The 16884-nt window shown below is 41.1% G+C and overlaps 2 protein-coding genes across 2 annotated transcripts; both read left to right on the forward strand.

Annotated features, from left to right (window-relative positions):
* The first annotated feature begins 1754 nt into the window (after positions 1-1754).
* LOC119885958 (RNA-binding protein 15-like) lies at positions 1755-6511 on the forward strand. The gene has a single exon (XM_038696344.1). The coding sequence runs from the start codon at positions 1908-1910 to the stop codon at positions 4443-4445; it is 2538 nt and encodes an 845-aa protein (XP_038552272.1). The 5' UTR covers positions 1755-1907; the 3' UTR covers positions 4446-6511.
* A 5506-nt stretch (positions 6512-12017) lies between these two features.
* On the forward strand, positions 12018-15914 carry LOC119885880 (chymosin-like). Its single transcript, XM_038696193.1, is given in 11 exon segments — positions 12018-12073; positions 12520-12670; positions 12748-12865; positions 13246-13302; positions 13305-13363; positions 13744-13765; positions 13881-13918; positions 13920-13999; positions 14161-14275; positions 14346-14444; positions 15777-15914. Coding segments are annotated over 11 exon segments (921 nt in total). The 3' UTR covers positions 15903-15914.
* Positions 15915-16884: the final 970 nt, after the last annotated feature.

Genomic DNA, 16884 nt, shown 5'->3' on the forward strand with positions numbered 1-16884 from the left:
TAGTCAGACTTGCCACCAGCAACATTGCTCAAAAAATTGCCTCGTGTATCATCAGCTTCAGACTTCCTGGTATGGTAAACAAGTGAGAAGAAAAAGCCTAAATTGTATACAAGTAATATTCATACAGGTTAAAATAAACAACTTGATTCTAGCTTGTTTCCCATCTTTGCTGAGCAGGAGATTTGTGCAAAAGGCATTAAAGGCCTGTCCCATAGGCAGGGTGAGTTCAGTGACGTAAGAAAATAAAAGCCCGGGCTATTAATTTAAGTTTTACAGAAACTTAGTTTGTTTCATTTTTGTTTGTTTTGAACAGCATAGAATCACATAGTTGGATGTTTTATATTTAAAGTTTAGTGGTTTCTCCATGTTTTATGCAGAGTAGTGATGGGACAATATCCAATACAAATCTTCCAAGGAGACATACAGAAAATAGAGACACACTGGTTGTGGTTTCTAAGTGTACACTTTCACTCCACTCCGGGCAGCCACTGAGGAGTCTCCTTACAGTCAATATACAGGATACAAAAGTTTTTGTCAGTGTGGACAGTTAGTGCTTTGTTTCAGTGATGAACTGCAGCTGAAGTGGTTGTTAGGAGGAACCTCTCTGCCTCCTGGTGGTAAAAACATGTTTGTTCAGTATCCAGCAGCCTGACCATGAGCATGACAGGAGTGCAGGAGCCACTCACAGAATCTTCAGGTTCCAAACAAAAATGTATCTATTATTCATTTATACACACAAATATACACACTGTGGCATTAAATACACCTACTTGCCTCATTATGTGGTTTATTTTGGATCTTTGCCATTCCTTAACACAAATTATATTTACATAAGTGTGAAAACTGTTCTTACATGAATAATACAAGGATCTTCAATGTTTTTTTCTCTGCATTGCTCCACACAACTACAATGTACCCTGTACACAAAATTGCAGTCTTGACTGTTTAGAGCTCCACAGCCAGTGGTAAAAAAAGTATTTAGATCCTTTACTTAAGTAAAGTAGCAATATCACACTGTAAAAAATACTCCACTACAATTAAAAACCTTGCATTCACAACCTTAAGTTAAAGTATTTAGGTATTATCAACAAAATGTACTCACATTATGCAGAAAAATGCTCACTCATTCATCACAACACTGTCCACAGCACTTTGGTTCATGCATCTTATTCTATCTGGTGCAGCTCCATCACAGTGCGAACACACTATAAACTTGTATTACACAGCTGGTCCCTGACAAGGCCCTAACCTGCTCCACCTCTTATGTCAGGTGCACAAATGCAAACAGCTTGTTAGATCCTAGCTCTAGGCTACCTGCTCCAACAGTAGGCCCCTCCTCCACTTTAAATGTTTTCCTGCCATGCATTTGCTCAATCCACTGTCAGTGTCCTTACTTCAAGGACACCACAAATCGACCTACTTTACCAGACAAATGTAGCCTAAGTTATTCCAACTATGTTATTATGCTATCCCTACATGTAGGCTAAAAATCATACTGTATTTTAATAAATATTGATTCATTAAAGATTAGGCTAATCTAAAACACAAACTCGTAGGTTTTTTTTTGCTTCTCTTGTCTGTCACAATCGGTATAATTTTCTTATCAACTTCCTTCAGGCATGTACTTTGACCCCACCGCAGAGCCGCACCCATGTTTACAATAGGCGAACGGCCTTCCTGTTCGCATGAGTGACAGCCCGCTCAGCCAATCATCTTCTTCTACAGGCGCGTAGGCGTAACTTCCTGTACAGTAATGCAAGTTAGTCCAACATGGCGGTTATGTCGCTCGCTTGAGTGTAAAGTGTTAAACCGCGTAAAAGTTCAGATAGTTACGGTATATTGCATTGGCAGAGAGTATATTTACACACATTAGTGTCTGTCGACTGCACGTATCGGCTTTTTTGGAAATGAAGGGGAAGGAGCGATCGCCGGTGAAGAAACGCTCCCGAGCGCCAGTTGATAGCAGAGACCGAGGAGGGAGCAACCCGAGCGGCAAGAAGACCGGAGCGCTGCCGACGGTTGGCAGCAACAACGGTAACGGCTCTGCTCAGGGCGGCGCTTTATCCAGGAGAAGTTTACACATCGAGAAAAGAGAGATGAGGGATTCAGACGGACACAATTCATCCAGTCGGGCTGGTAGCGGTTACGACTACGGAGTGGTTTCGGTGAACAAGCCGTACGGTGGCGCTGACATCGCAGCGGAAACATCCAGGTCCGGTTCACGCAGCGATCCACGGCCTCCGTCAAATCCCGACAACGAGTACAAGACTCTCAAAATAAGCGGGCTGGGCTCTCAGCTGAACGATGAGGAAATAGAGGACGGGCTGTTTCACGAGTTCAAGAGGTTCGGGGACGTGAGTGTTAAAATAAGTCGAGAAAATGACGAGAGGGTGGCGTTTGTGAACTTCAGGAGGCCCGACGACGCCCGAGCGGCCAAACACGCCCGCGGCAAGCTGGTGCTGTACGACCGGCCTCTGAAAATCGAGACAGTCTACATGAACAGACGCAGAAGCCGCTCCCCTGTTTCAAAAGACAGTTTCCCCTCAGGACAGAGGCATCTCCACTCTCAGAGACCCCTGTCTCCCACTGGGGTGGGGTACAGAGACTACCGGTTACAGCAGCTGGCCCTGGGCCGACTCCCCCCTCCTCCTCCACCGCCTCACATAAGAGATCTGGAAAGAGACAGAGATTTTTCAATGTATGATGCCAGGACTAGGCCCCCGTTCATCCCTGAGTGTGCTGTGTACCGCGAGGAGGACCTGCTTAGCCCCGAGGATGACCATAGGGCAAACAGGACTTTGTTTCTGGGCAATCTGGACGTAAGTGTGACGGAGAGTGACCTGAGGAGGGCGTTTGACAGGTTTGGCGTGATAACAGAGGTGGACATAAAGCGGGCAGTGAGAGGCCAGAGCAACACCTATGGATTCATAAAGTTTGAGAATCTTGACATGGCTCATCGTGCCAAAGTAGCGATGTCTGGGAAAGTGGTGGGCCACAACCCAATTAAAATCGGCTATGGTAAACCTACACCCACGACCAGGCTGTGGGTGGGGGGCCTGGGACCCTGGGTTCCACTCGCTGCACTGGCTAAGGAGTTTGACCGCTTTGGCACCATCAGGACTATAGACTACAGGAAAGGTGAGGCGTGGGCTTACATCCAGTATGAAAGTTTGGATGCTGCTCAGGCTGCATGTACTAACATGAGAGGCTTCCCTCTCGGTGGCCCCGACAGGAGACTGAGAGTGGACTTTGCAGACACAGAGCACCGCTACCAGCAGCAGCAGCAGTACATGCAGCTTCCCCTCCCCCTGCCACACTATGACTTAGTTCCTGAGCCCTTTGCCCACCGCCTTACTGACTCGGTGAGAGTGAGAGAGAGGTCCCCTCCACTTCCTGCTCGCTTCAGAGACAGGGACCTGTACCCCAGTGCTGAATGGTCTGGCCTGGCTGTCCACGACAGGATGCGCGGGGCAGCCTTTGATCCCATAGATCGTCTGGAGAGGCGTTCCCGTGAGACCTGGTCAATAGAGCGTGAGCGTGAGTTCCAAAGCCGAGATCTAGGCCGCAAAAGGAGACATTTGGATGATGGCTGCCGACTGGATCATTCCCCTGAGATTGGTGACTATGGTCTGCGGCGCCATGGCAACTCATTAGAGCTCAGCCCTGGAGGGAGCAGTCGAGACGGCGGACGCTATAGTGACCCTGAACGTCTGCCTCGCTCTGGCAGAACCTCCCCTGTCAGAGACCGCCAGGATGCTGGCTTTGGAGACAAGAGAAGAAAAACACTCAGCCCAGCTGAGCCAGGCTGCTCAGAGAAGGACCGCAAACGTAAAGCCAGTGACTCATCTAAGAGCCCAGCGAGAAAGGAGAATCGCTTAGGACATCCTTCCTCCAAATCTGGCCAGCAGTCTAAGCCGGCAGCTGGGGGACAGAAGCTGAGCCAGGCCTGGCAGGGCATCCTCCTGCTGAAGAACAGCAGCTTTCCCACTTCACTGCACTTGCTGGAGGGCGACATGTCGGTGGCTACCAGCCTGCTGGTGGAGGGCTCCACAGGGGGTCAAGTCTCCCAGCTGAAGATCAGTCAGCGCCTGCGCCTGGACCAGCCCAAGCTGGATGAAGTCTCTCGTCGCATCAAGGCCGCCGGCTCCGGCGGATACACCATCCTCCTGGCCGTGCCTGGGAAATCTGAAGATGGAGGGCTCCAGGACGCCAGCAGCTCCACCGAGAGACCCCTGAAGAACCTGGTATCCTACCTGAAGCATAAGGAGGCGGCCGGCATCATCAGCCTCCCTGTGGGGGGAAGCCGTGACAAGGACCACGGAGGAGTCCTTCACGTTTTTCCCCCATGTGAGTTCTCACAGCAGTTCTTGGATGCCTCTGCTAAAGCTTTTGCCAAGTCAGAGGACGACTACATTTTGATGGTCATTATCAGAGGAGCATCATAAAAAAAGTGCAAATTATAAACGTCTGTTTGTTCCACTCATGAACTGTTAAACTGTGAGCTGTAAAAACAGGGAGAAGTAATGATAACCAAGCAGGGTGACAGGGTTCTCCCTAACCTGCATGGTAGCTTGTATCTCATCCTGCTGAGGTTTATAGAAATGAAACTCATCGAATTGAATTTTGATAAATTGATGGATTTGATTATTAATACAGGTGACATGCTTCTACTTTTTAGTTATCAGATAAATGTACATTACATAAAGGGTACTCTGCTTACCGTAGTTCAGAGCAAGCTCCAGTTCTGTGAATCAGTACTTTGTGTTGCCTTATCTCATTTCATAAGATATTCCTGTCATACAGTGCCTGCCTTTAACAAAAAGAGAATCTAAGATCCAAAACGGTATTTTTATCTGTACACAGCATAGATTTAACTGGTCAGTGTCAACAAGTTTGTAGTACTATAATGTTTGTACAGCAAACCTAAAGAATTCATTAAATCAAACACCTGTACATAGAGAATTTCTCTTGATTAAGGAAATATATCTTTTTGCTCTATAGCGTATTCCAGATGTGCATCTGTATTACTTTTTTGCTGACTTAAGTAAACATTTTGAATACTTCCTAATTAAAAGTTTCGTTATGATAGCTTTTCTATTTTTGTCAGTTTTGGCCAGTCCTGCTAAAGAAAGTTGTGGAAAAAAAACAATTCTCATGAAACAAAACCATTGTATTAGTCCTGATATCTGGCCTTGTGGACTATTTCTTCATAATTTACTTTTGGCTATGATAAATAGAGATGTAAGGGTTAAAGTATAATATCATTGCTCCTTTCTGAGCCACATCTGGAGGTTTTGGGACATTACAGTTTTTCCGATGTGTTTTCCAGAACTTGTATGTTGGGGTGGACACAAGCTGCAGGCACCTGCACATTATAATGCAGTTCAGTACAATAACCCAGCGAACATACTGCCTTCATGAAGCTAATCATGTTTAGTTTGTTGTTGAAATGATGTTCAAGAGGAGGTTTTAAGCTCTGTGTTTCTTTGTGACCCCAGGGTGTTGTATTGAACTACATTATCTTACAATCTAAATATTCAGGGCTGCAACATTTCATTATTCATTGATCAAGCCACTGGTTCTGTTCTTGATTGATCGGTCGAATCATTTGTTCGGTAGAACATCAGAAAATAGAGAAAGATAACCATATTTTTCTACGGCGATGTTTTCAAGCCCAAGGTGATGTCTTCACATGGCTTTGGTCCTACCAGCAGCCCCAAACCCAAAGATATTCAGTGTACTGTGATGTAAGAGAATATTTGGCACTTTTTTGACTAATTGATTAAGTAGTTATCAAAATTGTTGCTTAGAAATTATCTGTCAGTTGACTAATCATTTGAGCTCTAAATGTTATTACCATGGAGTTGACTCAACTCCCCTTGGCCTCAAATCTGTGGATGTTTTGTTTGAAATGGGGTTTGATTATACAGGGTTGCTTTTGTGTCCACTCCTTTTTATATTGTTGCCATCATGTTCAATTAGACTGAACAGTAATTGGTTGATTCAATTTATCACTTTTATTTTTCTCATGTTATAATCCACAAAGTACAATAACTACCCCAACAAAGCATATGTACTGTAAAAAAAAAAAAAAAAGAAAAGGAAAAAAAAGATGATGCAACTTACAAGCTGTATGTATGCCGTGCACATCTCTAATAACTGATCAGGAATCTATCCAAAACATTGCTACGCTATCAGTGGACTTTTGTGATTTAAAAAAAACCTCTGAATGAATCAGAGGACAGGAGGCCGCTCTCCAGTGGCCTTAAACGCCACCTTCTGAAAAGACTGTTAATGAGCGTTTTCATGCTTGATTTTATTTGTTTCAAATGGGGGGGGGGGGGGGGAGAGAATTGTATACTCAGGATATCTGGAGAGAGAAAAGGAGAACATCAGTGCTCATGGGCCTAAAGAAGTTTACCTGTCAAAAAAAAAACCCACAAAGTGCAACATGCACTTGATTTTGTCTCAATAAATTTACTCTTTCGTGGGAAACACGAGTGCCTTGGAAGACAACTGTTGTGACCTTTTCTGTTCTTGGAATTGTCTATCAAACTCTCACGGCTTTATCGCTTTGACAGCAGGAGCCTTCCCGGCAGAAAGGAGAGGAAGTGTGAGAGTCCAGGGAGGTCAGCCTCTCAGTTCTGTGTTTGCTATTTATTGAAGATCACTTGTTGAATGAACTCTTTTGTGAAGAGCCTTTCATGTGACCTTCATTCAGATTGAAATTTGTCCGTACTAGAATACTGTTTTCAGCCTGTCTGCGAAGGCAAATCTAGAGTCACTGTGTCTCTTCAGATATGTGGCTTTCCCCTCAGTCGCCTCCGGCCTGTATGACCGGAGGTGAGGCTGAGAACTCGCCAAGTTCTGTCAAAATGGCCAGGGTCGTCTCCATCTGAAAGCCTCTTGGCGGAGGCACAGCAGCATTTGAAGGCCCCCCCTGTCTTCTGTCTCATCCGGCCCCAGCAGCACACAGAGTATTGGTTCAGCGTCTGCAGGAGCAGTGTTCATGTGTGTAGTTGCTTATTGTTCTTGCATTGGAGTTTTGAAAAAGATCTCTGTTCTGGGGCCAGACTTCAAAACATCTCATCCCGTGTCGGGGGGGGGGGAAGAAAAGGTTGAGACGGTGAGACAGCATCTGCTTTATTTGCCAAAAAAATGGAAAGGAAACGCAACAGAAGAGAAACCATTGCCGTTACAGGGAATCCTAATCTTTTAGTTGATGTGTTGGTCTGATTTACACACTTAAAAAAGATTCTGTGCCAAAACTGCATGTGAAAGCGAAGTGAAGAGTTTCCTGCTATGAGTCAGAAGCTGCTGCAGGATGTGTATCATCAAGACGGTGCTGTTCCTGCCCACTGCTGCTTCATCTCCAAACTAAAGGGACGTGAGCAGCTTCCCTGCAACTTTGGGCGTCCAAAACCTGCCGCGGCACGGGATTCAAGGTGTCCTGGAGCTGAAACAGGTTTGAGTCTCACCCCGGCTGCACCTGGTCCCGCTCCACAGGTAAAGTATTAAGATGGCCTAAACTACTGACCAGGGTACGTATTAAAATGTTTAAGCCCACTACAAACACATCAGGCCCAGTTGCTGGTTAAAAAATAACAAATTACTCAAATTTAATGATACTGAAGTAAACTGCTTTTAGTTGACATAGAGATGCTGATTTAAAAATCCATGAGGTCTTAGTTTGTCATGTTGAACAAATATCCTGTTACTTCAGCCTATCATCTTACTGTGGGACTACTGTTCCCTTTTGTCTTTTGACACTTTTCTACTTGTCAGATTAGAAATAATTTAGCAGTGTTGGTCCCAAATGCACCGGCAAATCACACAGTCACTGCTGTAAATCTCAACAACAAAGGCTGCTTCACTCTAAGAGATAGTCATAGTCAGTGGTGGAAGAAGTACTCAGATTCTTTAGCTGCAGCTATGTATAAAATACACTTAAAGGTTTTTTCATTTTGTTGATAATTTACTTTACTTGAGTATTTCTGTATTGTGAGATTTCACTGAAGTAAATAATAAGGTAAAAGGGGCACTATCACAATGTAGAAATACTCAAAGTAAAGTAAGTGGGCGAGCAATTTATTAGCAAAATGTACTGTAAAATACAAAACAGCCCATTTCAGTATATTTTATTAGAGGATCATATGTTTTGTTTCATCTTAATCTGCAAAGTAACCAGCAACTGGGGCTGAACAATTAATCAAAACGTTATCGAAATGGAAATATGACCTAATGCAATATTCAAATCACAGGAGGCAAAATGTGTTACAATACCATTTTAAATGAAATATTGTCTACAGACATGTCCTGGCCTACATATCATATTCTACAGACTTAAGAAAACACATTTGTTTGGTACAGATCCCTGCAAGAATCACATAGTAAACATTAAAATATGTTTTTCAGTTAACATGAATAATTATGTGAAAATGATCATTCCCTCCAATATTGCAAATGCAAAATCGATCAAAAGAATCACAATTAGATATTCTTTTCAAAAAAATATACAGCCCTACCAGCAAATAAAGTGGTCAGATAAATGTGGTGAAGTAAAACGTAATATTCCCCGTGAAATGTAAAGTATAAAGAAGCATAAATTGAGAATACTCAAGTAAGTTACCTCAAAATTTTACTTTAGTACAGTACTTTGGTAAACATATTTATCTTCCACCACTGCAAAAAAATGTTAATTATCCTCAAGTATGACATCATGTGCCCAATGTGAGAAATCTGTATTAGTAATCAGGAACAAATAGAAGATGGTTAATGGAATATTTCTTTAAACATGCATCTACTGCATCTGCACATAACTGTATTTTCTTTTCTACTGTGTCCAACTCAGGTAGCTTTTGATAGTTTAAGATGAGCTATTTCAATTTATGAAAATGGATGAAATGAGTGTTGAATGCTCTTAATTGCACTGAGGGGAGGGGGATGCGATGAAAAGATGAGGTAAAAGCTTTTTGTAATGTCCAAGGTTTTGGATGACCGGGTATCACTCATCAGTTGGAGCACACAGTGGAAAATCCTCCTCAGGGTTAGTGAAAGTGGTATCATTGATCACACAGCTGTAGGTCAGATATGTAAACTTTGTGCTAAGATGACAAATTTAGAGTTTTGTTTATAAAAAAAAATGGCTGGTGTAATTAATTTGATTACAGATCTTAGGTGGCTGACATAAATAGTAAGTGTGTGTTTACTGTATTTGAGGGGGTGTTGAGAACTTGAATTACACGATTTCTGCAGTGTGATTGTGAAAAGGGAAATGTCACTGACAGTTCAGACCGTAGTTATACAATAAACCGACCCCTACATGAAGCTAAAAACTTTGAACAGAAGAAGTTTCAGTTCATTCCTATAAGCTATATGAGGCATAGGTGTCATTTACACTGGGGACACGTCCCCATCCCTTTTTGAAATGGCTCATTTTGTCCCCATCACCTTTTGAAAGTATTTGTTAAAATAGTTCTGATAAATTGCTTGTAACAAGAAATGTTAAATAACAAATGAGAATGTTTTGAGAAAGGTTTATTTGCACAATAAGAAACATGCAATGCAATTTAAATATATATAATAAGTTCCTGATTAGGACATTATATTACATTATATTTTTATATTTTGTATTGTCACCTCACACCTGAATTTTGTGTTTCCATTTATATATATATATATGACATTTCAACCACGAATTGGTCTGGAAAATGTGTCCAGAATGCAGGAAATTAAGTGTCTAAGGCTAAATCTGGACCTGGGACCCCCAGACCCCCCAAATCATACATCACAGTAGTGAAAATTTATTCACGTTTCGGGAGCAAGAGTTTCACTGCACCCCTTAAATGTCCCCACCACTTTTAAGCACAAAGTTTGGCAACAAAGCCAGCATCTGATTTTATCCTCCAGCCATAACAAATTCAAGGATGTTGTTGTGTTTCAGAAAGAGTGCTGCCTGTGAATCTGACAGAAAGCTGTCAATGAACCAGAGTTTAGATGTTTGAAACAGAGGATTTAATTGCAGCACATATTCGCAGCGTACGCTGTTACTGTGAGTTTGTATTATTAGTGTGATGAGGAAAACTGGGTACACTTTAACGCATTTGATCACTTTTTTAAAGAATCTCTTGATCCTGTATAAAGTCTGTTTCAGAAAATGTCTTCACTTTTTTACTGCTAATTTTTTATGAACTGTAACCAAACGGTGCCTAAACATTTTTTTGAACATGAGCTGGTCATAATTAAAGTGTTGAGTATTTCAGGTTGTCACCTCAGTGTGGAGGCAAGTGAGAGGAAACTCTTCTCTGTGTGTCCTCTTTGAAAAGACTGCAGTGTGACCGATTGAGCTCTGTAGAGCTTCACTGAACTCTGACGTTATGAGTGCATGTTGAATTCATCAGGAGGAGGAAGCATTCCTTGGTGAGTACAATTTAAAATAGTTTAAAAATGTGCACCTCTCCTATTTATACCTTCAGTGTTTTATATTGATGATGTAAACTTGCATTTGATTTGTGCTTGAATAAAGACTTGAAACACATTCTGACATTGTGTCTTTATTTTATTTTTTTCCTGCTTCGGTGAAAATGTGTGTTTACAGATTTGGAAATGACAGGATGTATTTGTCTGTCCTGGTTGATAGACCCTCAGTCCTCTATGGGGCAGGGGTGGGATGGACCAGAGAACAGAAGAGGGGGGAATGATACAGTATCAGTATTTAGACCTCATCTGGCTTTCACTGCCTATAAAATGGACTACTACTACAAATGAAGAGAGCACTTTTCAAGCCCTAACTGTGTGCTGAAGTGAACTTGATGTTGTACATTGCAAATGTCAAAGCCTGATGCAGGGAGTGGTTTTATGTTGTATGTAAACTTTATATAAAAAAATGCTGTATATAGGTGCATTTAAAAATATGAATTTTAAACTTTCATATATTATTTAATTACACTAAAGTGAAATATTTTAAGCCTTTTTGTTTTAATCTATGTGATTATAGCTTACAGCTCATGGAAATCAAAAATCCAATATCTCAAAATATTAAAAAATCTCTCAGTCTGGTTCAGTACACACAGCCACAACCATGGGGAGCTGTCCAGAAAAAATCACAGTTGCCGAGTCTAGAGGAAGAGTGGAGAGGCACAGAATCCAAGTTACCCAAGTGATCCATATTTTCAAGAGGAAATTGAGAGACGCCAGACCAACAATACCAACAAGCTGAAGGCCGCTGTCAAAGCAATCTGGGCTTTCTTAACTCCTCAGCAGTGCTATGAGCTGATAGCCTCCATGCCACGCTGCACTGATGCAGTAATTCCTGCAAAAGTAGCTATGACCAAATACTGAGTGCATAAATGAACATACTTTTCAGAAGGTTGACATTTCTGTATTATAATAGTCTAATATTTTGAGATTATAGTTTTTTATTTCCATAAACTGTAAGCCATAATAATCTTTATGTGTAATGAATCTAGATTTTTTTGACTTAAATTGCAGAAAGTAATTAAAAACAAACTTTTCCACAATATTCTATTCTGTTAAATTGCATTTTGGCATCATTTACCACCTGTACTGTAAAATAATGTATTTCAAATGTTAATGTAGTTTGAGGCTTAAGAATTTTTTAATATACAGTTACTTTGGATAAATGATTAACAGGAGTTAGAAACGGTCAATATAAAAGACATTATTTAGCATTTTATATTCCACGATCTCTTAACACATGACACATAACACATTATTTTATTACAGCAGCGTTGACATTTAATGCTGATTTCTGAAGTTTACTTTGAATAAAGAGCTGAGTAAACTTGTTATATTCTTATATTCTTAATTGGTTGACATTAGATTAAAGGTTATTAGGAATAAAATACTCTGCTCTCAGTACGTCTGTAAAGTGGTTTCTTATCAGTTCAGTTGTTGTAAGTGTTGCAGTGAAAAAAGAAGGCAGGCTAGTTTTGACCTCCATACATAAAAACACCACCTGCTCTTGTGAATGAGATCATTGGGTCACTTTGGAAGTAATGAAGTCTGTCTTTGTGTTGGTGGCCTTTCTGGCTGTGTCACGGGGTCTTCTCAGGTAAGATACACAACAAAGTTACTCTTACTCATGATAAAATACGGTGTTTATAAAATAAGGGTGTTTATCACAGTGTCGATACCTACAAAACTTCAAACAGTTTGATCCAGTGGTGAAATTCAGAGTCACTCTCTTCTTACATCTGACACGTAATTAGGCATGTGTGCACGAAGCAGGTTTTGAATTTCAGTGGTCACATTGTCACCCTACTACCGGAGAGCGACCAGAATTGCCAGTATGTTTTTTGCTCAGTGCTCTGAAAATTTGTGTTGTAGGATGTATTAAATATCGAAACTAAGGGACCTCAAGCAGTTCTTTTCAGATGCTTCCTGAACAATAACACTTTTTATAAGAGAACAACACATCAAGCAGTCAGCTGTTAGAGTAGGTTGTCCACACCTCTGCAGTGTTTACGAGGTGCTAATGGGGCCGGTTTGTCTGTTCAGGATTCCCCTGATGAGAGGGAAGTCTGCCAGGCAGCTGCTGGAGGAGAGAGGCCTGTTTGAAGAGTACAGGAGGAGGTTTCCATACGACCCTGCAGCAAAGTTTCTCCCCAGGAACGAGCAGAGTGCAGTGCCCATGACCTTTGACCCAGATGTGAGTAGCATACAGCCACTGCATACTCTGCCCTGTGCAATACATCCTCTAACTAAGTGATCTTATTTTGGACAAAGATAACATACTATGGAGAGATTGGCGTTGGGTCTCCACTTCAGGTCTTTAAGGTTCTCTTTGACACTGGCTCCTCTGACCTGTGGGTTCCCTCCTTCAGTTGCACCAGCTCTTCTTGCGGTGAGTATAATAGTAACGTAGTGCTGATCCAGCACATGTAACAGGCCACCAATCTATTTATTATTTCTTTTTCAACCAAAAATGCTAAACATTTGCTGGTTCCAGCTTATTGAATACAAGGATTTGAGGCTTCCTTTGTCATAGATTATTGTAAAGTTTATATGTCCTGGTTTTAGACTGTTGGTCGGATATAAACAAGCAAATTTGAATATGTCACTTTCTCTCTGGGAAATTATAAAAAACAATTTTTTGGAAAATTACAACATTCCTGAGAGTATGTGCATATTCGTATGTAACAAAGGGTGTCTTTGAATATGAAGCAAAAATTAACAAAATGTACTCTCCTCTGCTGCTTTACCTCTCTCTTTGTCTGAAACTAGACGATCACGCAAAGTTCTACAGCTCAGCATCCTCCACTTTTCAGGCCGGCACAAAGCCTTTTACATCGGCTATGACAGTGGATTTGTAGCAGGGAGTACTGGATATGATAATATAAAGGTGAGGACAACATTTATTTTGTATTCTTGACCAGCGGCTGACCAGTCGTGAAAAGTGCTTTTACTCAAGTACTGTACTACAGTACAATTTTGATGTACTTATACTTAACTTAATTCCATTTCATGCAATGTTATACTTCTACTCCACTCAGAACTCAGAGAGAAATGTTAATTTTAATTCTTTTTACTTCACTGCACATTTAAATGTCTATGAGTTTTTATGAGGTATCCTAAACTTCTCGAACGGTTTCTTCAAAGTAACTAAAGTAAAGTGACAAAAATGCAAAGATTAGACAAAAGTACCAAAAAAAATAAGTACACAGCTGTTTATCAGAACTTTTTCTTCTTTCCTCTCTGATCAATCATCTCATGACCCCTCAGATTTATCTTGCAATCCTTCAGAGTGGGCTGACCCTTATGTTGGGAACCACTGGACTGAAGTACCAACTTTTCATAGTTGTGGTTAAATGGTTAAAACTTGCTCCACCTCGGCCGCTACTTATGCGCTGATGTATTAGTAAGCATGTTAAGTCTGGGAGGAAGAGATTACTCTTATTACACTGGAAGCATACACTGGAAGCATACACTGGATCCCCCTGTTTCGCACCACTAACTTTTGGAACGTCCTAATACAAAGGTACTTTCCTATTTTTCAATAGATTTAAATGTCCACTTTGTGTCTTAAACATTGCAGCCACTTCATAATTGACAATTTCTGGAGGTCTTCTTCTATTCATCACCTATGGTCTTTGTAATCAATGCATTTCTGTTGATGCTTCCTTTATTTTTATGTTGCAGCATCAACATCAATGGGAACACCGTTGCGTGCTCTGCAGGTTGTGAAGCAATAGTGGACTCTGGTGCTTCTGAAATCAATGGTTGGTTGGGAGCCTCTTCAGATCAGTATGGTGATGTTAGTGTTTTATTTTTAGTAAGTATAATGTTAAATGCCGTTTAAAAAAAGGCTGTTGGCTCTGTTGCAGGCTGTTGTGAGCTGCAGCAACACAAATCTCCTGCCAGACATTGTGTTCAACATCAGTGGCTACAGCTTCGCTCTCTCTCTATCAGCCTATGTCATGAAGGTTTGTGTTTCAAGCTCAGAGTGATGTATGGTGCTACTTTTTAAGGCATACTTAAAGAATTAAAAGTTGTAAGTAATGGCTTTATCAATGATAATAAATCCTTTATTAAGCCATAAATCCTTCAAGCCATTGTTAGAGCAATGTTTGCTTTATAGAGCATGAATGATTCATTAATATGGACAAGTGTTGAGGGCTGAAGAAGCTTCAGAGAGAACCAAGTCCAGCTGCCTTTGATTCAACCCTCCTTGGATATTAACATGGCAACGTTTGGGTTGTGGAAATGATTTTGGGTAATGTATATCCTCCACCAGTATAACTTCGTCTTTTTAGCTCTTTAATTCATCAGGACGACCCCTACAATGAACAGTCCAACCTTCTAAAAAGCTTATGAATTAAAAAGTTAGCTAAAAGACAAATACCAGCCCAAAAGATTTTTCTCAACCTGACAACCCAAATGTTGTCTTTGGAAATGCTTTGAATGATTTATGGCTTAATAAATAAAAATCTGAATCAACTTCAAGTACATGCACGCATACTGACACATACTCGAAGCTGATTCTGATCAGTATCAGAAAATCAGTAGATCTCAACATGCAGTGCAGAGAACAATGTTGCAGGATAATAATGATACAGACACAGATGAACAGAAATGTCAACCTAAACAAATATAAGCAAATGTAAACATACAGGAGGTATAGCTTTTACACACAGGCAAGTAACACCTGTATAAAATGTCAAGATGAATACAACAGTCCTGCAATAAATACTACCTTCATGAAGGTTCAAATCTAATAATAAATAATAACTTGAATAATAATCCGTTTTGTATTATGTGACAATGACAGGTGTTTATATTTTTTCATATTGTTACTCACCATTTGTATCATTGAGGCTAGGCTAAATAGAAAACTACATCCTCCAAAAGGACACAGTTGAATAACCAGCCTCTCTAAAACAGCCTCAACACAAACTGAAAGCTTCATGCATGGAGGATTTATTGCAGGACTGTTGTATTTGACTGCATTAGTTTTAGGTGTACATAATAAACTGGCAACTGAGTGGATGTACACGGTAGTGCAAAGAATGCTGGAACAAATGAAGCTTACTTTATTTACAGAGGTGGTTGTATGTGCATATACTGAGAGTATTATTTAAAATGATTTATAAATTATTTCAATCTGGAAATGACTTATTAAGCATTAATAGGCATTAGCTGCAACATATAAACTCTCAGTGTATGCCATATTAGAAAGTGGTTCCAAAAAGTAAGTCAGACAATCACCTCTGAGGTGAGTAAGTTATTCGGTCATGCTGTCTGTCCTCTCTCCTCAGTCTGCCTCTGGGTGCAGAACAGGGTTTGCACCTGGAACGTGGATCCTGGGTGAGGTCTTCATGCGGCAGTTCTACATGGCCTTTGACGTCAGCAACAACAGGGTGGGCTTTGCTCAGGCTGTGTGAATACATGCGGAGAACTGGGTCAGTTTTAAATGATAGTAGCATGAGATATTTAGAAAGTAATTTACTTCATTTCGACTAAAATAAACATTGCTCTTCAGACCTTGAAGACAGCACATCTTTGTTGTAAAAAAGGAATTCAAATGCCTGGTATGTCTTCCTAGAATATATACACTCACCTAAAGGATTATTAGGAACACCTGTTCAATTTCTCATTAATGCAATTATCTAATCAACCAATCACATGGCAGTTGCTTCAATGCATTTAGGGGTGTGGTCCTGGTCAAGACAATCTCCTGAACTCCAAACTGAATGTCAGAATGGGAAAGAAAGGTGATTTAAGCAATTTTTAGCGTGGCATGGTTGTTGGTGCCAGACGGGCCGGTCTGAGTATTTCACAATCTGCTCAGTTACTTGGATTTTCATGCACAACCATTTCTAGGGTTTACAAAGAATGGTGTGAAAAGGGAAAAACATCCAGTATGCGGCAGTCCTGTGGGCGAAAATGCCTTGTTGATGCTAGAGGTCAGAGGAGAATGGGCCGACTGATTCAAGCTGATAGAAGAGCAACTTTGACTGAAATAACCACTCGTTACAACCGAGGTATGCAGCAAAGCATTTGTGAAGCCACAACACGCACAACCTTGAGGCGGATGGGCTACAACAGCAGAAGACCCCACCGGGTACCACTCATCTCCACTACAAATAGGAAAAAGAGGCTACAATTTGCAAGAGCTCACCAAAATTGGACAGTTGAAGACTGGAAAAATGTTGCCTGGTCTGATGAGTCTCGATTTCTGTTGAGACATTCAGATGGTAGAGTCAGAATTTGGCGTAAACAGAATGAGAACATGGATCCATCATGCCTTGTTACCACTGTGCAGGCTGGTGGTGGTGGTGTAATGGTGTGGGGGATGTTTTCTTGGCACGCTTTGGGCCCCTTAGTGCCAATTGGGCATCGTTTAAATGCCACGGCCTACCTGAG

Source organism: Micropterus salmoides, unplaced genomic scaffold (assembly GCF_014851395.1).
Source record: "Micropterus salmoides isolate LMB-PRFRI ecotype aquatic unplaced genomic scaffold, ASM1485139v1 Ms_hic_scaffold_4, whole genome shotgun sequence".
NCBI classification, from domain to species: Eukaryota; Metazoa; Chordata; class Actinopteri; order Centrarchiformes; family Centrarchidae; genus Micropterus; species Micropterus salmoides.

Excerpts from the sequence above, each read along its gene's own strand:
- LOC119885958 (XM_038696344.1), top strand. The coding sequence starts at position 1,908 with ATGAAGGGGAAGGAGCGATCGCCGGTGAAGAAACGCTCCCGAGCGCCA.